The sequence below is a fragment of the Rhincodon typus genome, chromosome 16 (assembly GCF_021869965.1).
Source record: "Rhincodon typus isolate 14 chromosome 16, sRhiTyp1.1, whole genome shotgun sequence".
NCBI lineage: Eukaryota > Metazoa > Chordata > Chondrichthyes > Orectolobiformes > Rhincodontidae > Rhincodon > Rhincodon typus.
The window spans coordinates 11,099,493-11,124,585 of NC_063347.1; the positions used below are offsets into that span (position 1 = coordinate 11,099,493).

The 25,093-nt window shown below is 41.7% G+C and overlaps 1 protein-coding gene across 1 annotated transcript in view; it reads right to left on the reverse strand.

Annotated features, from left to right (window-relative positions):
- Window positions 1-3,187: 3,187 nt before the first annotated feature.
- Window positions 3,188-25,093, reverse strand: part of camkva (CaM kinase-like vesicle-associated a) — a 124,242-nt gene continuing 102,336 nt past the window's right edge. The window contains exons 6-10 of the mRNA XM_048606688.1: window positions 17,902-17,977; window positions 13,107-13,243; window positions 10,204-10,282; window positions 9,030-9,117; window positions 3,188-5,294 (exon numbers count right to left, since the gene is read on the reverse strand). Coding sequence (XP_048462645.1) covers window positions 5,034-5,294; window positions 9,030-9,117; window positions 10,204-10,282; window positions 13,107-13,243; window positions 17,902-17,977 — 641 coding nt within the window. The 3' untranslated portion in view covers window positions 3,188-5,033. The remainder of the gene's footprint in view (window positions 5,295-9,029; window positions 9,118-10,203; window positions 10,283-13,106; window positions 13,244-17,901; window positions 17,978-25,093) is intronic.

The window sequence follows — 25,093 nt, forward strand, 5'->3', positions numbered from 1 at the left end:
AAGGTGCAGGGCTGGATGAACACAGCAGGCCAAGCAGCATCATAGGAACAGAAAGGCTGACGTTTCGGGGCTAGACCCTTCATCAGAAGGGTGATCTGATGAAGGGTCTAGGCCCGAAACGTCAGCCTTTCTGCTCCTATGACGCTGCTTGGCCTGCTGTGTTCATCCAGCCCTGCACCTTGTTGCCTCGGACAATTGCCAGGTTTGCTGGTGACACAAAAATAAATAGGTGGGAAGGCAAATGTTGAGAATACAGAGAGACAAAGAAACTACAGAGGGATATAGACAGTTAATTGAGTGAACAAAATAATAGTAGATGGAGTAATAATGTAGGTAAGCGTAAGATTATGCACTTTGCAGGAATAATAGAGGAGCCGAATGTTTTTTTAAATGGAGAAAGATTGCCAGAAATTGCAGCACAGAGGGGTTTAGGAGTTCTTGTGAATCAATTGCAAAAAGCTAACATCCAAGTTCTGTGGATAATAGGGAAGGAAAATGAAATGTTGACCTTAATTTCAAAGGAATGGAATATTAAAATAGGGAAGCTTCAGTAAAACTATACAAACGACTAGTTAGATGACACCTAGAAGACTGTAAACAGTTTTGGGTCCCTCATCTAAGGAACATATGCCATTATTGGAGGTAATCCAGAGAAGGTTCACTAGGTTGATCCTGGGTATGGAGGGGTTTTCCTGTGAAGAGAGGTTGAGGAGATTTGAGACTATACTCATTGGAATTTAGAAGAATGGGAGATCACCTTATTGAAACATATCAGATTCTTTGGGGTTTCAACAGATCAGATGCAGGAAGGTTGTTTCTCTGTATGGGAGAGTCTAGAACCAGAGAGTGTAACCTCACTGTCAGGAATTGTCCATTTATGACAGAGATGAGGAATTCTTTCTCTGAGGGTTGTGAATCTGTGGAATCCTTTATTGCAGAGGGCCGTAGAGGCTGGGTAATTAAGTATGTTTAAGGCTGAGACAAGTGGATCTCTAATTATTGTGTCAAGAGTCATAGGGAAAAGGTAGGAAAATGGAGGATTATTAGGTCAGCAGCCATGATCCCACTGAATGTTGGAGCAGATGTGATGGATCCAATGGCCTACTTCTGCTTTATGTCTATGGACTTATTTAAATTAACTTTGTTTACATTAAAATGTAAGGTAAAAAAAAGTCTTGCCTTTTAGCTGCATAGAAAAATGATGATTAGATCATCTGTAGGACTTGGTTCGCTACAGTAGGATAGTTGAAAACTTGCTGGAGCTTTAGATATTGTTTTAAGTTCCCTTTCCTGTGTCTGTGAGAATTTCACCTGGTGATATATTTACTTGAGCACAGATAAAATGCTTCAGCACTCCAGAAGGAGCCCTGTAAACACTCTCAAAATGTCTGTTCTTAACATTGAGATCTTTAGTTCCCTACATACCAGATTTCACTCCTCTCGCTGGTATTAATATTGCAAATCTACCACCAATACAATCTTCCGTTTAAGCAAAACTGAAGCTTTCATCCCAGGACTGCTTGACATCAGTTTAAGGTTCCCAATGGCAAATGAAAGGAAAACCAAGTGCTAAAGCAACATAAGCAACACTCTTTAGCTCACTTCAAATTCTGTTTTGTAAGTTAACTTTTCTCAATCTTGATAACTACAAAACTGCAATATTAATGCTACCCTTCCTTGTGTTAAGGAAACATCTCAAAATTCTCTTATTCAGACTGATAGTTGATTAACTTAAGACTATCCTTTATGAATAGGGGTCTTATGACCTCTGAGTAAGGTTCAATTCCCACCCGCTCCAGAATGAACAGGTTGATTTGAAAATATCTACATTTTATAAATTTACTGAACAGTTTAAAGTTAGGTGTTTCTCACCCATTACATTGGGAATTGTATTCTGGCGTCAGCACTGCTTCAAAGGGTTGCATTTGTTCTGGAACTTTGTGGACTCTGATACATAATTGATGTGCAGATATCATGAAATAAGCTGGCAGTCACAATCCTCCCTCATCCACCCCAAGCACATACAAAAAATTCTTATACAAAATAAAAACAAGTCGGCTTATTTATTTTTGCAATTTAATTTTGAAACGTTGAGCTCTTACTGCCAATTTGACTGATATGTGTTAATCCAGGGCACATCTCCTGGGAATGAACCATTAATCTTCCTGGTCTGCACCCATTCTCCTTCATACTACAACCATTTTATTTTAAATAAATGATAGCAATATGAAGCAGAACTGTTGGTTCATTCTCAGGGTCTGTCATGAGTGAACTAATCTCAATCAAAATGACATTGAGATTGCAACAATTAGCACCCTGAGCCAGAGGAGAGGACGTAAATAGGGGCAAAAACAAAGTTGCTGGAAAAGCTCAGCAGGTCTGGCAGCATCTGTGAAGGAGAAACTAGAGTTAATGTTTTGGGTCCAGTAACCCTTCCTCAGAACTCAGAAAGTAAATAGGAGCCTGGGTTTCTACTGATGATCAGGAGACAACCCATCCGGATGACAGATAATAGCAATGTTGGGTCCAACTTCATTGATCCCATAACTATATTGCTATTGACCATCACTGCCGGGATCACACAGGGAAGAATGTTTACAAAAGGACAGCTCCAGTGGAACTACACCACATCCACGGGTCACTGCCAGCAGAAACAGAAACATTGAGGACCATAAATTACATTCTAATAAGATTTTGAGAAACAATGCACAGAAGTGGCAATATTCCATACTTTGTGGTGAAAGATGTAATTTCTTAGTGTAGATACCTAGAAGTTCCCAGGACCTGTCATCTCCAAAGGTGATTGTACTCTTTGACCTCCTAAAGTCTGCACAAAAGCAGACAAAGATAATGATGATTTGTGTTGCAGTTTCTGCATAACCACAGAAGTTGAAAAATATTGTAATGGGAGTGAGGAGGTGGGCTTTACAAATGCCTGATTGTAAATATCTATGGTTAGTCTGCTTGGAGGCCAAGATGGCATTTTTCTTGATATTTTATGAGCGTCAACCTATGCAATTCATTCTGACCAAGGAAGCATTAGAAACAAAGATAGGTGAAGAAAGCACAGGTATGAAGAAGGGAAGTATATGTGCTTGGCTAAAATATAGCACGGGAAGAAAAGACATGTTTTAAAATTTTCTTTATTTTCTTAAGAGTCAAAAACCTTTTCTTTAAAGTGTAGTTGCGTAAATTAGCAGTCTAAACATCTTCACCAATTTTCAAACCATCTTTTTAAATTGACTTGATTATTTTACATGTTACAGCACAAGAAATTACACCATGTTAACCCCACCATGTTAGTGTGACAAAATATAAGCGTAAGAACTACAAGCATGCAACTACATGTACATATTACAAGTCGCCCACATGCAACAGCCTTCCTCTGTGCATCTTATTTTCTTCACAGCACAGAAGACTCTGCACATTTCTGCCACAGATATTTTAATCTCTTAACAAATATATTTCCAAATACATACACATTGTTACAAATTTAGCCTTTTTTTAAACAATTTAAACTTTTTTGTTGTCATTTGAAAGTTTCCGTAGTTTGTCACCTGGCTATATACATAATTCCAAACGGCTTCTAATTTGTGTGTGATGAATCTGTGCCAGGGCACCAACAGACAGGCAGTTTTTGGAATATTCCCAAAGAAGCTGTCTAGAAATTTATACACAAAAGTAAAAGCTTTGCTTAAAATAATGCTTACCATTACCATCCTATGAAGTTCACACCATGAAAAACTGAATGCCCTTCCTCTGCACCCCAAAGCTTTCAAAATACGTGCATTTTCTATCATAGAATATCTGCCAACAACATTTTTTTCTGCAAAATCTGAAATGCAGGATGTGGCTTAAAGAGACATGTGGACTGTATAGTGACCAATTAAGTGTTACACCTGCAACTCCAATACTGGACATGATTAGGAAACCCAATTTGAGGACCCCAAATTTCTGTCTTAAATGGAATACATTGAGCATCGAAATGAAGAATAATATAATTAACAGAAGAAATGTGCTGATTCATTCGCTGGCAATGGAGATGTATTGTATGTAAACTAAACTCTGCAATACAGTGTGAAAAGCTCTGACAGCTACAAAAGTTCTGCTGGATAGGGGAGCTGCGGGATTTGGAATGCTCCATTGATTTAGCAGCCCATTGGAACTGGGTTCACGGCTTTGGCGGGAGGGATCTCCAGGCCGACATGTCTGACAGCGCAGTTCCCATGCTAGACACTTTAGGGATCCTACTGGTGTGATGCTGACCAAGAGCACCAGGGGCCAGCTGGTTAGCTGGGGAGATCGGGAAGTCACGAGCATAGCCGGCCCGTAAATTTCAGTGGACTGAAAATCGCGAGCAGAGCCTTGCCATTTCCCGACACGTAAAAGCTCCGGGTCAGAAGGAGAACGTTGCCCACGATGGACCGAACAGCCTCCTTCTGCACCATAATAATTCTGTGATTCTGTGAGAAACTGAAAAATGAGCTGCAAGAGCTTAGGGTGTCAGCTCCACTAAAGAAAGGACAGCCTGATATTAAAACATTTTAATAAGATCTACCCACCCATACAGTCCAGAGCAGGGGCACCACAGAGGGGAACAAGTATAATCTGTGGTTTTAAACAAAAAACTGCAATTAAAGTAGTTCTTTTCTCCTCCTATGTAAAATGATTGAAAAGAATAATAGCCTAGACGTGTACTATGTGGATACACTGTGGGCAAAAAAAGATGACAGGCAGATTTAGGCTTTGGCTACAGCACTCCCTCCAAGTTACTCATCCTAGATTCGCTTTGGCCAAGATAGTATTCACATATGCCAATTATTGCTTCAAAATCTCACAGACTTTTTAACACATGCCCCACTGGAACTAACTACGGCAATTATCGAATCTGTATGATGCTTCAATTTATTTAATTTTCTTGTTAATGTGAATGATCCGTTTGATCATGCCTTCCACTCTTATAACTTTTAAAAATGTGAAACTTTTTTTTTAAAACTTTGTACAATAAGTTCTCTGTGCAAGCGATGACGGTTTCAGCCATTTTGTCCTTCCCACGCTTCGGCAGCGGATTTGTGGGGACTGACTGCCTCTCCATTACACCGGGGGGAGGTCTCCGCTGTCACGCCGACCTTCGCGGAGTTGTCTGCCTGGCTGGGCGACGCCGCAGTGCCGCTCGCTGACTTGTTCTCAGCTTCGCCCGATGGAGCGGGCACTGCTGCTGGCGATTTGTTGCCTGTCTCACTTTGCTCAGGTGCCCGCAGGCGTTTCATGATCGTCGTTACCCTCACTGCTTTCTGCACGTCAGAGAGACAGAACAAAAAGTAAAAAGGGAAAGGGCAAGAGGTACGGGCATTGTGGATGAATGAATGAATGATAGATTGACTGATTGATTGGTAGAGTGTCCGCAGATTGGACTGCTTTCTTGTTTTAATTCCCTTTATTGCTTTAAACGACAGAATGAACGCTCAGCGGTTATAAAATCTTCAATGGACCTGCGACAGACACCTTTAATCGGTAAAGTAATCAAAAGTTATGAGGAAGAGGCAAGAAAGTGTAGTTGAGGATTGTCAGCCACTCTCGCATTGAATGGCAGACCAGATTCAAAGGGCTGAATGGCCCACTTCTGCTCCTACATCTTATGGTCTCCATCCATAACCAATATGTGTATTCACATGATAAGATTCTGATGTGAGATGAAGGTACAGTAACAGCACTTAACAGACATTTGGACAGCTGCATGAATAGGAAGGGTTTAGAGGGATATGGGATAAATGCAGACAAATGGGTCTAGTTTAGTTTGGGAAACTCGGTCAGCATGGATGAGTTGGATCAAGGGTCTGTTTCCATGTGTAAGACTTTGAGTACATCATCTCACTTGTGCTGTTTATTCTAATCCTACCTATGCCTCCTTTATTTGGTATGGTGTGGCATGGTGTGGCATGGTGGCTCAGTGGTTAGTGCTGTTGCCTCACATCACCAGGCACTTGAGTTCGATTCCACCCTCAGGTGACTGGAGTTTGCACATTCTCTGTGTATCTGGGTGCTCCAGTTTCCTCCCACTGTGCAGATTAGGTGGATTGGCCATGCTAAATTGCCCATAACGTAGATTAGTCATGGGGAATACAGACAGTGTTACGGGGTGAGTCTGGGTGGGATGCTGTTTGGAAACTCAATGGGCTGAATGGCTTGCTTTCACACTTTAGGGATTCTATGATTCCATGCATGCTACTGCTAAATCACAGGACATCAAAGGTTCATGGATACACACAGAATAACAGCAAAATGTTTTCAGTCTCTACTGACTATGCTGTTACTATGATTACATTGCCCTCTGATGTTCCAAGGTTTTAGTGCTGTCATGAACTCCTCCCATTATTACTGCATATGATCTAATGAACATATTCCAGGTCATCAGTGAACTTGGATGAGTGAATTTCATATCTACAATCTGCTCTTTATTCTGTCAAAATATCTGTGCCTGAACTTTTTTTTTTGCACAATGCATCACATGCTCAGCAGATCACTGTATTAACTCAGTGGGTAAGCTTTATTGCAAGGCCTGACCACTGGTTCAAGAGCTGGTGGGAAATATGCGTCATTTCCATGGGAGACCTCAAATTAACGGTCCAGTGTTAGGCCTCCCTGGGATTAAGGACACTAGTGGCAGAAAATCCATTTGCTGAGAGCTACAGGCCTGTCTGAGACAGTGCCACCAAAAGCAGTAGCTTCTGCTGGTAGTGCTTCAGAGATCACTGGCTGGATCCTGAGATTCAGGTGAGTAAAGGTGGGATGCAGATTAGGGAATTGTATTTACAGGGCAATCGCTGTGGGACAGGCAAAGGTAGCTGGATGCCTTTCAATGACTGCCCTCTGCAGGATTACAGGACAATACAGATGGGTGGCATGGTGGCTCACAGCACCAGGGACCCGGGTTCGATTCCAGTCTCGGGCAACTGTCTGTGTAGAGTTTGCATATTCTTCCCCATGTCGGTGTGTGTTTCCTCCCACAGTCCAAAGATGTGCAGGGTAGGTGGATTGCCCATGCTAAATTGCCCGTAGTGCCCAGGATATTTAGGTTAGGTGGGTTAGACATGGGGAATGGGTCTGGGTGCGATGCCCTTCAAAGGGGTGGTGTGGACTTGTTGGGCTGAATGGCCTGTTTCCACACTGTAGGGATTCTATGATCTATGAGATAGGCTTGTCAGATAGGTTGAAGAGTGGCAAATAGAATTTAATCTTGAAAAATACGAGATGATGCTTTTGGGAGGACTAACAAGACAAGAAAACATTGAGACGAATGTCCAATTCTCATTGTCATTTCTGATAGTACAGGTGAAGTGAGAATATTGGCTGGAATATCATAAGAACATAAGAAATATGAGCCACCTGACCCATCAAGCCTGTCCCACCATTCAATAAGATCATGGCTGATCTTTTTGTGGAACCTGCTCCAGTTACCCACCTGCTCACCCTAACCCTTAATTCCTTTACTGTTCAAAAATCTATCTAGCTTTGCCTTAAACACATTCAGTGAGATAGCCGCAACTGCTTCACTGGGCAAGGAATTCCACAGATTCGCAACCCTTTAGGTGAAGAAGTTCCTCCTCAATTCAGTTCTAAATCTGCTCCCTGTTATTTTGTGGCTATGCCCCCTAGTTCTAGTTTCTCCTGCCAATGGAAAAAAGCTCCCTGCTTCTATCCTATCTATTCCTCTGTTATCAGGAGGATCCCCTGAATTTGTGAAATCGGATTTTCAACAACCATCATTGAATTATTTAGAGTTAAGATAAACCTAATGATTATGTTACTGAGCTAGCAATTCAGAGGACTAAACTAATGATTTGGAGATGTGTGTTCAAAACCTACCATTGAAAGCTGTGAAATTTAAACTCCATTAAATAAATAAATATGGAATTAAAACAAAATTAACATCATAGTGGTCATCATGAAACTGAAAGATTTACTTAGCAAACTCAACTGGTTCATTAATATCATTCTGGGAAGGAAATTGAATGTTCTGGTCCAAAAGTGACTTCAGACCCACAGCAGTGTGGTTGATTTTAAAATCTGATTAAAATGCTCAAACAGCTTTGCTAATGTTGGTTTTTCTAGTGACACCAACAACAAGTGAATGAAGGAAGAAAAAATCCATCTAAACCAGTGGGTGGCATGGTGGCTCAGTGGTTAGCACTGCTGCTTCACTGCACCAGGGGCCCAGGTTTGATTCCAACCTTGAGTGACTGTCTGTGTGAAATTCTCCCCATGTTTGTGTGAGTTTCCTCTGGGTTATCTGGCACAGTTCACAGTTCAAAGATGTGCAGGTTAGGTGGATTGGTCATGCTATGTTGCACATTGTGTCCAGGGATGTACAGGCTAGGTGGATTAGCCATGGGAAATGCAGGGTTACAGGGTTGGGGTGAGGGGGTGGGATGCTTTTCAGAGGAGTGCTGCAGACTCAATGGGCTGAATGGACTTCTTGTGAACCAACCTAACAAGTTTCCTGTTTTAACTGAAGGATTGTAAATCCCCCTAATGCAGCACACCTACAGTAATGAATTACATTATGAAAATAAACAATATGGAGCATGTGTTCTTCATTTTATAAGTCCCACTATCATTAGAGTCATAGAGATGTACTGCACAGAAACAGATCTTTCGGTCTAACTCGTCCATGCTGACCAGATAGGCTAAATTAATCTACTTCCATTTACTAGCACTTGGCTCATATCCCTGTAAACCCTTCCTATTCATATAGCCATCCAGATGCCTTTTAAATGTTGTAACTGTACCAGCCTCCACCACTTCCTCTGGCAGCTCATTCTATACACGCACCACCCTCTGCATTGTTCATTTCAAGTTTCTAGTATAGTTTAAGTCACTATCTTATTGCATTGAAAATGATGTACAAGTCAAGTGGGTTGAGTGCAGAAGATGAGAACATACTCCACTGCAGACACAAACATCTATAACAATGATGTGATCACATAACAACAGTTAAAGCCAGGAAAAATGGTATTTACTTCAAGTACCTTCCATTTCGCTTTGGCGAAGTTTTTCTCAATTTGAGCACAGACACCATCCTTGATGTTCTTGTCTGAAGCTGCGTTTCCTGAAATCCTGTATGGGGAAGGAGAGAAGACACTTGGAAACAAATTGGAGTATTTTGACAGACTTTGCTTATCCAAACAAAAAGAAAATGCAAAAACTCAATAGCTTGGTCAGTAACTGTGGAGAGAAAAGAAGATTCTGACAGAGGTGTCGGGGGTCTCACCTGTTGACTGGAGAGATGGTGAGAGACCCATGGTGCCTCATCTTGGGACAGCATGAGCAACCACATGCTGAAAAGGTGAGGCCACCAGCAGATCTTTCCATGGAATCAAGAACCTAGGTCCTTCCACACGGGAGTTGCTGTACAGTTAGAGTCTGACAAGTCTTAGTGCTCAGCAGCACCACTGAAAAGGCTGCTACCCCATGTCAATGGATAGGGAACACATGGTGTCCTGAAGTCCTCTCGGTGTCTTTAGAGAGAGGTGCGCACCACAGGGAAGACTGTTGCCCGAAGGACCCCAGCCCCTCTGCCAAATCCCAGAGTCACAAAGGACCCAGGCCAAATGTAATGTGGGGGTAGTTACAGGACTTCATGTTCACTTTCTGTTCTGCCCCCAAGGGCCAGGGAGGTGTCTCCTGGCAGGGACACCCTCTTCCCAAAGTTGCACACATTGCCTTTGATCAAGGGACCGCCAACAGCACCCCCATCCTAAACTCTGAGGTAACAAGTGGCCACACAGTTTGACCTTGTTGTGCACATCTAATGGTGACAGTCTTGCTTACAGCTGGAGTTATCTCAGTGGTGGCAGCAGAAGGCCCTTAACTGGTCCTTAACTGACCACAAGAGCATCAATTGATGGCAGAGGGCAGGAAGGGCATTTCCCACCGAGAACTTAATTTCTGGCAAAACTGGTTGAGGGTTCAGGTACATTACTATCCTGTTAAATGTCCCTCCTGCTCTCAAGCTCATCACCAGTGAGAAAAGATTCTGTTGAATGGTTCATACTGAAATGACCTTTCAGCAAATCATTTCAGCATGAAATGTTAGCTCTGTTACTCAGTTGTTGAGTATTTCCAGCAGGTTTTGTTTTAGTTTCATATTTTCAGCATTTACATGATTTTCCTCTTGCTTATCCAGTCTTAGTTCCAGCTTACCATTCATGGTTTATGGCTTCTTGAGCTGTTATCCTTGTGTCCTGGTCAACCTCCATCAAACGACTCACCAAATCTTTTGCTGGTTAGAAATACAACATCTTTAAAAATGGACATTGCAAAGCCTTACTTCCTTATGTCAACTTTGTTTGCGAGACTGTCCTCATTATATTTATAATGGAAACTGTTGAAATAAAATTCATCATTGACAAACATAGCCATCTTGATTGACATCCTTACAACCTGCTTCTGGTGAGGATTCTCCATTCTTTCAGCTTCTCCAACTGTTCAGGTGATGCAACTTTCCATACTAACACATTGAATATATCTTCCTTTTTCCTCAACTGAAGATTCCCTCCCATCATTGTTGACAGAGCTCTCGACTTCTATTTTGTGGAGCTTGACTCTTACCACTTCCCATCCCAGAAGTACAATAGGACTTTCTTTGTTCTCACCTTCTACCCTAGTAGCCTCTTCTTAATGTTTCAACGGGACTGTTTCCTCCATGATCTTCTGTCCTTGGCCTCAGTCAACTCTCCCCCATGTCACAGCACACCCTCCAGAAAAAAGCCCTATGTCTACAGCACTAGTCCATGCAACTGCTCCCTTTTTCCTCTCTTCTTAACTACTGAGGTCCATATCCCATTCAGTCAAAATAGTGATTTATTTGTTCCACTTGCTTGTAACTTTGTAAAATGTGCCTATTGCTCTCACTCTGACTTTTCTATCCTTGGTCCACTATAATATTCTAGTGAAATTCAACGCAAGCTTGAGGAACAAAAGCTCACCTTTCTTCAGAAACTTTGCAGCCTTCTAGACTCCAACACTTTTAGATTGTAACCTTTGTTCCCAGTTTTTTTTTCTCTCTCATTCTTTTATCCCTTTGCTTTCAGATATCAGCTATTCAGGATCCTGTCATGTACACCTCCTTTTGCACCGTGTCCTGCGCCATGAGAGCTATTGTCATTTAAACTCTCGTGGCCTTCACTCTATGACAGACCTTACCTTTTGTTCTTTCTCACTTGCTCAAATTGCATCATATTTTTAACTTTTCTCAGTTCCGATGAATGGTCACAGATCCGAAATGTTAACTCCATTTCTCTCTCCACAGACCTGGTGGCTTAATCGCATTTGTGCACCATAATCTAATAACTTGCCTTTTAACCGTGATTCACTTGTGGACAGCACTTTGTTTGGGTAATTTAGCTGCCACCAGATACTAGAATTAATGAAACAGCTCCTGGTTAATTTCACTAATGTGGTGTTTATCGACAATTGGTAGGGTTGATTATGTAGAGTTAATGAATCACAAACGAATAACACGAAGAATGAAGAAACAATGCTACTACTCAAGAAAAAAAATATCTTGAAGGTTACCTCAAAGTTGTGGCCTTCCAATCTTCAGGCATTGGAAGTTGGGCCAGAAATCTTTCTGTTCATTTGCCCTAACTTTGCTAGAAATGTGCAGCTTTGTGAGTACATGACGCTTCTTCTGCACTTCCAGGGAAGTGGTGAAGTTGCGACCACCTTCAAAGACATTCCCTCTCATGTCATGACTTTCCAGGAGGCAAAAAAACTAATGGTTGAATATTCCTTCAGTGTTTAGAGTTTCCAATAGAGGGGGCTGGAAACCAAGATTTGGTGATTGAAAGGCTTCATCCTACGATGAACTTTGAAATGATACTGAAGGTGGCAGATCAGACTCAGGCTCAAATCCAAGATATTGATTTATGAAAGTAAATAATACTTTTTTTTAACAGAGCCCCTCTGTCGCTCTATTCTTGATGATTCTCTTAAATGCACAATATGCATTGAAAACATATCCTCATTTTCAACCAATAATACCACTGGTTCCTCAAATGAGTCAATAACCAGTTCTATAGCAACCACTAAGTCTTTTAGATTTCCAACAGCCACCTCCTGCAGCATTGTTCCACAGTGTAGTATACTGACTGCCTACCCACTGATACTATTTTCCCAGGTTTGAAGGCTTTTCAACAAGGATTAACCCATAAATGCCCTTTATCGGCATAACCCACAACAGTAATTCTCAACCAGAATCAGATTAACTGAGCATTCAGCTAGCCAGGAGTCCTTACTCTCGTAGATGAACTGAATGTCATGTTTGGCCTCTTAACAGCAATGACGACATTTCAGGAGGCTGTTGAGTACTTTTGAGGTTTGAATGGTTCTATCAAAATATGAGATCTCTGGATGGCATTTAAATTTCAGCCAAATCCAGCATTTTCTTCATACATTGGATGTGGGTGTTGCTGGCTAGGCCAGTATTTATTGTTCAGAGGACAGTTAAGAGTCAGCCACTTCACTGTGGTTCTGAAATCACATGTAGGCTAGACTAGGCTAGCAGATTTCCTTCCCTAAAGGACATTAGTGAACCAGGTGGATTTTTACAAGAATTGATGCTAGGTTTTTGTTGTTCCATATTTTTATTGAATTCACCATCTGCCATTATCAGAATTGAACCCACGTCTCCAGAACATCAACCTGGGATTCTGGATTATTAGGTCCAAAGACAACTTGCTTCCCTGTAGCAACACTGTCTTCACTGGTTGAAATTTGTAAACAATTCTTATATTTGATAATTTCAGTTCTGAGATTTATTTCTTTAAATCTTAAGGGAGACAATCTAAATTTATCAAGAGGTTTGAAAAGTTTGGTTGCGCACTGCAAATAATAAACATTTAAAGGGTAGTAGAAATCTGGAGTTTTCACCATCAAAAGATCCTAATGAGGGAGCTTTGAGGCTGACATCAATAAAACTTCAGTGAGGATTTCGAGGGATACAGAAGTTGAGGAAAATAAATGGAACAGTATACAGAACAGGCTGAAAGGGACTGAATGGTCTGCTCTGTTCCAATATTGTAAAGCACCAATTTACTGCTTACCAGCTTCTGAAATGTCATCCCAGTATGGAGAATCAAACTCATAGTCCCCAGCTAGGATTTTTCGGAATAAGTTCTTGTCATGGTTTTCATAATCTTCATCATCGTTTTCATCATAAAAAGGTGGGTTCCCTGATAACCTGAGGGAAAAATTGTGGATTAGAAGAGCAACTTTGACTCTAAAGGATTCAGTTTCCATCAGGCAGATTCAAATCTAAAACTCCAGGCAAGATTTACAGCAGGATTTCAGTACAATAATCTAGGCCATCACTTAAACGCAATAGCAAGGAAGTGCTACCAGACTGCAGACAGGATTTTAAACTGAGGTCCCCATCCTGTTCTTTCGCTGAATATAAGGCTCTCTTCAAAGAACTGCAGGAAATGTCTCCCCAGTGACCTGACCAACATCTAGCTCGCGACTAAGATTTAGTGGCATGATGGATTTGGACAAATTAGATAGGAAGAAGCTGTTCCTGTTCATAAAAGGATTACGAATGAGAGGGCACAGATTTAAAGTGATTTTCAAAAGAAGCAAATGTAAGGTTAAGAGTTTTACGTCACAGCGGTATGGATCTAGAACGCTCTGCCTGGAAGTGTGGTGGACGCAGGTTCAATTGAGATATTGCAGATGGTATATTTTGTAGGAATACCCACAGTGCCATTCGGAAGGAAGCTCCAACCAGTGATGGTAAGGAACTGTGATATAGTTCCGACTCAGTAAAGTGTGTGGAGGGAAAACTGCACGAGGTGGTGTTCCAACTGATGTGTGGCCCTTGTCCTTCTAGATGGTTGAGATTGCAGTTTTGGAAAGTGCTGTCAAAAGAGCCTTGCTGAGTTGCTGTAGCACATCATGATAGATGGTACACAACAGTGCCATTGGATGTGGGTGTTGTTGGCTTGGCCGGTATTTATTGTCCAGAGGACAGTTAAGAGTCAGTGACATCACTGTGAGTCTGAAGTCACATGGAGGCTAGACTAGGTCAGCAGATTTCCTTCCCTAAAGGACATTAGAGAACCATGTCAAATGTTCATGACAGAAAATTGTTGATTCTACTTCAGTACCACTTTGTCAGCAATCTATGCTTAGACAGCAGATAACACTGGAACTATGTGAGAATGAGCAATGAATCTTAACATCAGACTTGGAAAAACATCCTGATGTGATAGTTGCTCTTCCCACATGGGCCATCCATATGAATTGCTTGAGTGAGATGCTCAGTTTACCAACAGCAGTCATTTTTGTCTTCCTTAGTAGGAACCTGCTTTGGAATTGCTTAGTTCTTATTTCGACTGAGATCCGTACAATTGACAGAAGGAGAGACAGGAGGAGAGAGAGAGGGGAGAAACATTTCACTCCTACAATCTATGCTTCATTCAGTCAAGATTTTAAACTGAATGGTTTGTGCTCTCATTTAATCATGCTACCTATTCTACCTCAGCTTCAAACAGGATACACTTACAGCCTTGGCACTGTGAATGGTGATAAGTTGGGAAAGGGGGAGGTGCAGTGAGACCTGAGTGTTCTTGTGTACCAGTTGAAAAAAAGCATGCAGGTGAAGAAGGCAAATTCTATGCTGGCTTTCCTAGTGAGAGGATTCGAGTGTAGGACCAGGGATGCCTTGCTGCAATTGAACAGGGCTTTGGCGAGATGTCTGGACTATCGCGTGCAACATTGTTTTCCTTACCTGGGAAAGATGTTCTGGCTATGGAGGGAGTGCAACAAAGATTTACCAGATTGCTTCTTGGATTGGCAGGATTGATGTATGAAGATAGACTGGATCGGTTTGGACTATAGTTACTGAGGTTTAGAAGAATGATGGGGGAGGATCTTGAAGAAACCTATAACATTCTAATAAGACACAGGAAGGATGTTCCTGATGACTGGGGTGCCAAACTAAGGACATCAGGTAGGTCATTTAGGACTGACATGAGGAGGAATTTCTTCACCGAGAGATTGATAAGCCTGTGGAATTCTTTGTCACAGAAAGCGATTGAAGCCAGCACATTGAATGTTTTCAAGAAGAGCTTAGCTACAGCTCTTAAGGCTATAGGGATTAAAGGCTGGGGGTGAAAGTGGGAACAACGGCCTATGTTGGGTGATCATCCATGATCATTTGAATGGCAGAGCAGGTTCAAAGGGTTGAAGAGCCTACTCCTGCTCCATTTTCTATGTTTGTATGTTTCCTTCCTCCTGACATTTGGTTACTTGGCAGCACTCCTGTATCCTGTGAGCTGTGTGACAAGGCCCAAATATTGAGTCGGTTGCAAACCTTGCAGTGCCTCCCAGCATTACTCAGGGAGAGCAGAATTCACGAGAGATGAGTAAATTACTGCATTAAAAGAGATGCTCCAGGAACAGCTCGACTTTCAACAGCTGAGTGTGAGTAAGCGAATCTGAAGACAAAGTTCTTGACACTTAGAGCTGTTAGCTGCCACCTGAGACAGTGAACATGGATCTGATTGGAACAGGTTGCTATCAGAAGCTGGCATGCTGATTGCCAAACAGCTTGGAACAGACTATCACGTAATGTAGTTCATGCCATCTTTTGGAATAAACTGTCAACTGGTGCTTTGTTGAAGCATCCAAATAGGAATTGATAAAAAGATGTTGCTGACTTGTTATTAAGGGAATGTCTAATTTGAATTTTCCAAGCAAGCTGCTTCATTAATTGCATTAATGCTGAGCTCTGTTTAATAGATGCTGTTTATTTTTCCTGTTCACCGGTTTCCTTGATGTAATACATAACCAGACAAGAAGCAAATCAAACCAGGACATTATCCTTTCCTACCACTCAATAGCACTTCTGGGCTGTGCAGCTTATAGTCCCACTTCTGGGATTTTCCAGGATGCCTATCTACCTCTGGCACTGTTCCTTATCCCTATCACTGATTTCTCCATTGTCAATATTGCTGTGATTACACTCAGCAAACTCCTTCAGCCTACTTACCTTTTAAATTGAAACACCTAAACTTGATCCTCTTTGTTGGAGCAATTGCCAAAGAGAAAGGACTAAACAGTCCAAAATTTAAGCATTGTTCTTATATCTCTCACACTCTTTCAGGGTATCATGAGTCAAAGAAACTCTGTTCCCCAGAAAACAGTGGAAGCAGGGTCATTAAATACTCTAAAGGCAGTGAGATAGATTCTTGCCCAACAATGGATTCAAAGTTTGCTGGGAATCCACAGGAAAATGGTGTTTGAGGCCACAATCAGATCGGTTGCGCTCGTATTAAATGATGGTGTAGGCTTGAGAGGTCAATTGGCCTACTGATTTCTAATTTGTATGTTCATAAATTAAGATTTTGTTTTCTATTTGAAGAGATAGTGGCAACACTGGCAAAGCCATCATTTGTTGCCCGTCTGTCATTTCCCTTGAAAATGATTGGTTTGTTCGGCCATTTTAGGGATAAGTTTAGATCCAACTGCATTGCTGTGGGTCTGGAGTAATATATAGGCCCAGACCAGGTAAGGACATTATTGCTGGACTATTAATCCGGAGACCCAGATAATGTTCTGGGGACCCCAGTTTGAATCCCGCCATGGCAGATGGTGGAATTTGAATTCGATAAATATCTGGAATTAACAATCTAATGATGACCGTGAATCCATTGTTGATTGTCTTCAAAACCCATCTGGTTCACTAATGCCCTTTAGGGAAGGAAACTGCCTTCCTTATCTGTTCTGGCCTACATGTGACTCCAGACCCACAGCAATGTGGTTGACTCTGAACTGCCCTCTGGGCAATTAGGGATGGGCAACAAATGCTGCCTAGCCAGCGATGCCCTTATCCCGTGAACGAATAAAAACACAGAAGATTTCCTTCCCTAAGGGACATTAATGAACCCGTTGGGTTTTTTTTTAAACAATTATCTACAGTGGGTACATAGTCACTATTAAACTAGCTCTTAATTGCAGATTTCAAACATAGAACATTAACTAGGCCTTTGGATTACTAACCCAGTGACATGACCACTATGCCACCAGCTCCCTTAATTTAAAAAATCCTCTCATCTTAGCCTCCAACCTCTGCTATCAGAGTCTTATTAGGATGATGATCTGTGAATTAAAGGAAGTAGTTTGTCCTCAATTTTATTCAGTCCATTTTTTAATAGGCAGTGGTTCCTTGGGTACTACATCTATTGCGTGTAGTTATTATGTGTTCTTGCCCAATATCTGTGAACAACCTTTTTGAATGTAGGGCATCACATTTTGGAAACATATTCCTTCCTATTCTTGTGCACTGGAACTACATGTTCCACATAGCTGTCCATCCTGCTGATATCTACATATTTTAGCTGCCCTACTTGTATGTTCTTTTACAGTCTTTCATAATACTCATTGTCAAATTTTGTATTCTACAACCTCTGATCTGTGTTAGGAAAAAGGAGAACCACTTGTCTATTTTCTGTCCTTGTCTTTCTTTTCAAATTTACCTAAATATATGTCTAACATCCTTCTAATGAAGCAATGTGTTGCTGAGTACATTCTAACAGGAACAATTTAACACAACTCTCCCTCTGTTCTGTGGGAGCATTCAATGTACACAACTCTCACATTATCTATTCTAGATTGACATGTTGAATGCTTTCTTAATAAAATTGGTTTGATCCATTAAAGGTTAGGATAGAGGTGCTCAGTAGACAAAATGTAATTTGTGATATTGATGGTTTAAATGTTAATGCATGGGCCATTATGGAATGTACATGGAAATTTTCATAGACCTGAAAGTAAGCAGAATGTTAAAAACTGATTCCCCAACACTCCTATAATCCTGAGCCCAGAAGAATTCATACGTACAGTATGTACATGATCACTCCAATGGCCCAGCAGTCAACTGGTCGTCCATATTTCTGTCGTCCAACCACCTCTGGAGCTGGAAATATACATGAAACAGACAATTGTAAAACAGAGCAATTTCGGGAAAGCCTTCACCTTCTCCATTAGTGTCTAGTTCATATATATTTTATTATTATTGTTTATATATATTTATATGCCTAAGTGTACAGGGTCCTTTGCCTAATGATTTTACTGTGTCCCTAAAATAACGCTACAATTAATGCTGGACACCTTAAAACAAACGTACCCATGAAAATCACAAATGGTTTTGAGAGCGCAAATAAGAAGAAATTTGTTTTAGTCGCAGAGGATGTTAATAAAAGGTCAGTTCGCTGAGTTGGCTGGATTGCTGGTTTGTAATAAACAGTGATGCCAACAACATTCGATTCCAATATTGACTGAGGTCACTACCAAAATCCCACTTTCTCAACCTCACCTGAAGTGTGGATAAACTGCCACTAGTCGTCTCTCTCTGATGAGAGAGTGGTCCTCTGAGACCATAATAACTTCATCTTTAGTAAACTGAGGACACAGATTTAAAGCAATTCGCAAACAAACTGAAGAGACTGAGGACTTCTTTTTTGTCTTGGAAATCTGTAGTGACCGCATTGCCGAAAAGGGTGGTGCACATTCAAAAGAGAAGGGAAATGTTGTATAGGACTATAGGGTGAGGTGGAGAGGATGGACAGCATAATTCACACCATATATAGGCCCCAATGTTTATGGTAGAGGTAATAAGGTATACTACCTGAAATCACCAGGAGTCCCTGGTTAAATAAACCTAAAATATTAATGTTTTCTCCATTTCTTGTCCGATAGCCAAAGGCAGAATGACAGACTATCTGGCAGCATGGCCTGTGGTACAATGGTTACAACTTGAAGGCCAGAGAAGAGGGAGGGATAGAGGAAGGATGGAGGTAGAGGAGAAGACATGGTTGTAGAAGGCAAATTGCAGAGGTGGAGATTATTGGGAAACAGAAATCACAGAATCACATTGACAGATTGTGGTGCGGGGATGGTGACTAGGATCACGAGGAGTGAGACCCCAAGTAAAATCAGAGGGGGTGGGTATTGGTTGAGAGATCAAGGCTGGGGGCAGATTGAGTGGAGGGAGGACAGTCTGGCGAAAGAGGACAGTTGCCCAGTGATGGTAGAATTCCTGCTTTTCCTGACCCACAAGTAGTCCCACAAGAGGCCAACAGTTCTTGTGTCTCTTTAGCTGTGGGATATCCCAAGCTCTGGGAAATCTAGTTTGCAGCTGATTAATCAGCTAAAACCTAAAATGTGCAGCCTCATTGACACATTTAAATTATTGGCCCACCTCTCAAGAGCAGTTTCCCTCCCTTCCTCTCACCTCCTTGCAAATTCCACCAGAGCTAAATCCAAAGTAGGTGTTTGCATGCCAAACTTACATCAGCTTTCAGGCATTTATCAGCTTTAATTCCCTGTTCAGCTTTCTTCCTACTGGTGATGGGGGAGGGTATTAATGGTATGTTGGCTGTGTTGAAAAACCAGACATGTTCTTATATATTTGAATGAAAGTTGAAGAGAGAAGGGAAACTAAGGGCTGAACATTGTCTAGCCCCTGAATGAGATGGTGAGCCAGTCGGGAACATAAGGTGAGTTCAGAAAACTGAGGTCCTCAATGTTGACAAAACATGATTCTGTGACTAAGTCTTGAACAGTGCGATGAGAATGTCAACAGGCAAGAGGCCTAGTTGCATTAGTTTACATGTCAATCTTGCCTCATTGATTTGCAGTTTCCTATTCTCCCACATGTCGGAGAGTGGGAATTTCCAATGTAAAAGTCAGAATGGTACGTGGTGGGTCCCGTTCAGTGCTAAATCCTCCTAGCCACCATCTTGGATTGTAGTCTCTAACATCTCAGGTTACGCTCCAAGACTGCCTGCCCCTCCCCCCTACACAGATGTTGGCATTGGACAGGCACTAGACATGGTCGTCAGCAGTGATCAGTCAAATGGTTGGACATGTTGCTGTATAGCACTGTGCTACATCAATCTCACGCCCCCACCATGTGCCAGCAACGTCTGTGGCAAACACACTGTATGTGCTTCGACCGAATGGCAGTTCTGTTTCTGATACTGTCCACACGAGTTCATTAGAAGCATAACCAATGGATCCAGGCACAGCAGGGGTCATTGTTGCTGTTGCTGTGAAGGTGCAGAGAAATGGAGGAGAGACAGATGTGCCATCAAGCCCAGGAGCAGCAGCAACCTTCAGCAGCTGCTGAACAGCCTCCACATGAAGAAATTACAGCTAAATGTGCCCTCAGGATGAGGAGGAGGTACAGGATGCCCAGAATCTATCATGCTCGATGCCATTTCCCCCAGATGAGCAAGACGCTTCACTGCTACAGGCTAAGGATGTCCCGGGACATGGCACAGATCTGTGTTAATTGCTGGACCCATGACTTGAAGGAGCGAATGGGCATTTTTTTCTCAATGGTCGTCAAGCAGTCAGATGTGTTTAATGCTCATGTATCTGGCTGTTTCCAATGATCCACAGGGAGCCTGCGTGAGATCTCTCAATCCTCAACCGAGAAGGGTATCAAGGTTGTTATCAATACAATTTGTGCTAGATCACACCAGTTCATCTTGTTTCGCTGTGATAAGCTCAGAGCTGCAGCCCAGGCAGTAGTCTTTGCTGATATAGCTGGCTTTCCCCCAAGGTGCAGGGTGCAATAGACTGTATGCACATCATGGTGAACACATGCTATTATAACACAGCAGACTGAATCAATAGAAAAGCATTCCATTCCATCAATGTACAAGTTATCTATGATCATTGGTACCACATCTTAGAAGTCTACACTGGGTACCCTGGAAGCTGCCATGCGCCTATATCCCTGAGAACTCTCATGTTCCTGTTGTTTCAAGGGCTGGATGCCTTATAAGGACGGTTACTGGGAGATATGGCCTACTCGCTGCAAACACAGCTAATGGTTGTGCTACACAATCCCTTGATTGAGGTCAAGTGTAGATTCAGTGCAGCCCATTCTTTGGATCAGAGCCATCGTGGAGTAGGCAATGGTCCTCCTGAAGATGAGCTGCTGATGCTTGGATCAGTCTGGGGCTGGGTGAAAAACAATCCCAATGGAGTGGGCCACACAACCCCGGCATAATGTGCCAGGTATAACTGGAGCAGACAAAGAGAGGATGTGATGAATACTGATGAGTTGGGGGAACAGGGCAAAGGGCACCTTTTGGCAGGCAGTGCTTGACTTAGCACATGGCTGGGCTTTAAATATGGCACTGGGAATCTCGCAGTGGTCAGTACTTCAGCCATCGCTGAGCTCATGGTAGTGTCAGCAAGGCACCACAGAGGTACAATGCATGCATAATGAGGCGAATTGCAGAGATAACTGGTGAAGTTGCAGACATAACAGAAACCTTTACATCATAAAAGCAAATAATTGTTTTGTGCTTGCGATGATGAAATACTGAAATAATTTGCTTGGGAGGGAGCCAAAGGCTTTCTTGAAGGTGGATCTTCCTTTTAATCCTAATCTCCTATTCCTTCATATCATCAGTGCTGTATGTGACAATTGAACTCTCACTAAGCCATATTTAAACTAGGCTGGACTATCTCAGTTATTGCACCAGATTATGATTTTTTTTCTGTAATCAGCGCTGAAAAATAATGCAAAATTGGGCAACATGCTTTAAAATGCCTTTTCTCCTACCATCCTGTTTTCTAAAAAAAAATCAATTAGCAGAAACTTCACAGTAAGCAGAATGCAGTGATGTGAAAAACATGTGTTTTGTGCAGTTCACCATCATAAATTAAACTGTGGGTGGAACAATTTAGTTCTAATGGTTTGAATGATGATTGTTGATCATTAGGCTGTCATTTGAATTCCAGGAGTGGACGCTTGTCACTGATATAATGAGCACAGTGATAGAAATTCAAGACATAACGGTTAAATTGTCTCATTTGCTATAATTCTTCTCACTTTAAGAAAACATTCATTGGATATGAGCAATGCTGTCACTTATTCCCTATCTTTGCTAGTGCTGAGGGCATTCTGAGTCATAAAATTATGGAATAGTACAGCTCAGAACGAGACCATTTGTTCCATCAAAACTGTTCTGGCTCCTTCAATGTGCAATCTAGTTACTTCCATGAGATGGCTCTTGCCCAAGATCCCTGCAATTTTTTTCCCCTTTTGAAGATCACTATTGAATCTTTTTCCACACCCTATCAGGCAGTGCATTCTGGGTTCAAAATATTTGTTGTGTTAAAAGGAAAGGCTTATCTCATAGTTATTAAGTCAATCACCTCAAATCTCTGCACTCTGGTCAGTGATCACTCAGCCATTGGAAACAATTTCTCGTTATTCTGTCAAAACTCCAACACATAAGGCAGAGGAAGACAGAATCTTGACCAACAAGGGATTCAAAGGTCATTGGGAGTAGGTCAGAGTGTGGTGTTTGGCCTCAATCAGATAAGTCACAATCTTATCAAATGGCAGGGCAGGTTCGAGGGGCTGCACGGCCTTCTCTTCATTCACATCTCTCATGGGTATGTTTTATAACAGCAGCACATGTTGTCTGCACCAGGTAGGGATGGCAGCTTCTCGTTCTTAAAACATATTAGTGAACTTTAAGGGGCAGCTGGAATGTTACTCCCCAGATATTCTCAGTGCTTCTGGTGGTATTTGGCGCAATGTCTCTGGTTTATTTGTCTTCTGAGCCCTCCATCTTGCTCTCTCCTGGAGTGATAATTACTTTATGAAATATTGAGAGACAGAAAGACAGAGACAGGGAACAAAGGAAGACTCTGAACATTGAAACTTCAGAGCGGCAGCCATTAGAGCTTTTGGAATGAAAGGGTAATCCATTTTTACAGCAGGTATCTGCGCTTAGTGGCATGCATTAGAAGAAGATTAAAACACTGATTGGTACAGTTTTGCTGAGACTGTAGATTTACATTAGGAAGAGTTGTGTAAAGGCTTCAGGACCATGGAGCAACATTGTGATGATGTCCTAGAGCTGCACATCACTGAGCATAAATATCACACATAAAAACTACACCACAATAGACTAGAACTATAGAGGGTCTTAAGGACACATGAACAGGAACACACAAAAAAGATAGTTTAGTCCTTATCTAATAAGATCAAGTCATGATATTTCAGTGATTATCATATATAGCAGTATGAGCATCCATATATAACATATAGTATTACTTTGAAGTCTGAGCCTGAAGACAGCTCTCCACCTTGCTTGTTCCTCAATCAGTCTGTCTTAAACACAAATTCGTTGTGTGGCATTAAACCCACATGAATAAAGCTGATGACAGTGACAGGTGGCACAGTGGCTCAGTGGTTAACATTGCTGCCTCACAGTGCCAGGGACCTGGGTTCAATTCCAGCCTCAGGTGACCATCTGTGTGGAGTTTGCACAATCTCCCTGTGACTGTGTAGGTTTCCTCCGGGTGCTCTGATTTCCTCCCACAGTCCAAAGATGTGTAGGGTAGGTGGATTGGCAATGCTTATTTGCCCATAGTGCCCAGGGATGTTTAGGTTGGGTGGGTTAGACATGGGAAATGTAGGGGTAGGGGATTCGGTCTGGGTGGGATGCTCTTCAGAGTGGTGGTGTGGACTTGTTAGGCTGAATGGCCTGTTTCCATGCTGTAGGGATTCAGTAATATACTGCTTAGAAAATTGTGGCAGCAGTGATGATCACAAATCAGACTTGAGATTGTTTGGAGCAGAGAATAATTCAAAAGTAGTTTTTTTGAAGAAGTCACTGTTACAGCTTTAACAGCAGATAGCAAAACCACAGAGCTGAACAGCACTGAGAAGGAAACATCTCTGACCAGAAAACTCAGCAAAACCATGAGAACATTTGAAGCCTCAGAAATACTTTCCAGTCAGTAATAGGAGAAACAAGTTTTTAAAAAGCAGTGAGAACAGTAAAAGGCCCCTAGCAGCTAAGGGAAGAAATCTGTAAAAAGGAACCAATTAGTGGACCAGCTAAAGCAGATTCAATCCCTTCAATAAGGGGAGGGTCAAAAAAAGCTCCAAAGCTGGACTGAGGAGCAGAGTTAAGATTTATAACAGTTACTTGACAAATTTTGGAACTATTTACTCAATGACAAATTTAACAGCAGCAAGTTAAGGTAAGTCTTCAGATACAGGCTTAAAGAACATCAATTGAGAAAAGGAAGAAAGGTTGGAAGGAAGAAACAATTCAAAGTATCAGGGCCCTAGTGAAATCTTTACTATTTTGCAGTTTGAATGTCAAATTCAATTTTTTATTTGATGGCTAAGAAGTTTTATTAATTTAATTAATTTATATATGAAGAATTGGATAAAGAAAAAGAGCATGGATATGATTATGTTGTGTCGAATTTGGCATAAAACTATTTGGACACTGAAAAAACCCACCGTGAACAGCGTCACTGCAGATACCTTTAATATAGTCAAAAAACTAATTGAATCTTATTGAGTTTCTACCCACTGATTCTTTGGAAATCCTTCAGCCATCTTGTCAAAGGAGTATCTTCATTCATCTCTATGAAGACACCATATTCATTAAATCCCTATGGTGTGGAAACAGGCCCATCCCCCTGAATTGCTATGGGCAATTTAGCATGGCCAATCCACCAAGCCTACACATCTTTGGAATGTGGGAGGAAACTAGAGCACCCGGAGGAAACCCATGCAGATACAGGGAGAACGTGTAAACTCTGCACAGACAGCTGCCCGAGGCTGGAACTGAACCCAGGTCCCTGGTGCTGTGAGGCTGCAGTGCTAACCACTGAGCTACCATGCTGCCCCATATTGGTAAAGGAAATCTGACTTTACAGTGAAAACAGCATTTAGACAGCAGAGGCATTTTTTAAATTTTAGAACCACATCAACAATCTCGAAAAGTCAAAAACAGCACTACAATTGTGGTACAAGGAGTATAAAATCCGAATAATATTCTACCACATTGAAAAAGATAAACAACTTGCAGTGCCTGTCAACAATCAAACAATGCAACAAAATTCATCAGTACAAAGCTTTCCACACAAATATTTAAGCTTTCAGATCCAGTTAATAGCTTGGTGAATTGGCAGACATGGAAAACACAATTCCTAAGATTCAAACCTTTGGATTGGAGGTCAGCCTACTTTTCCACAA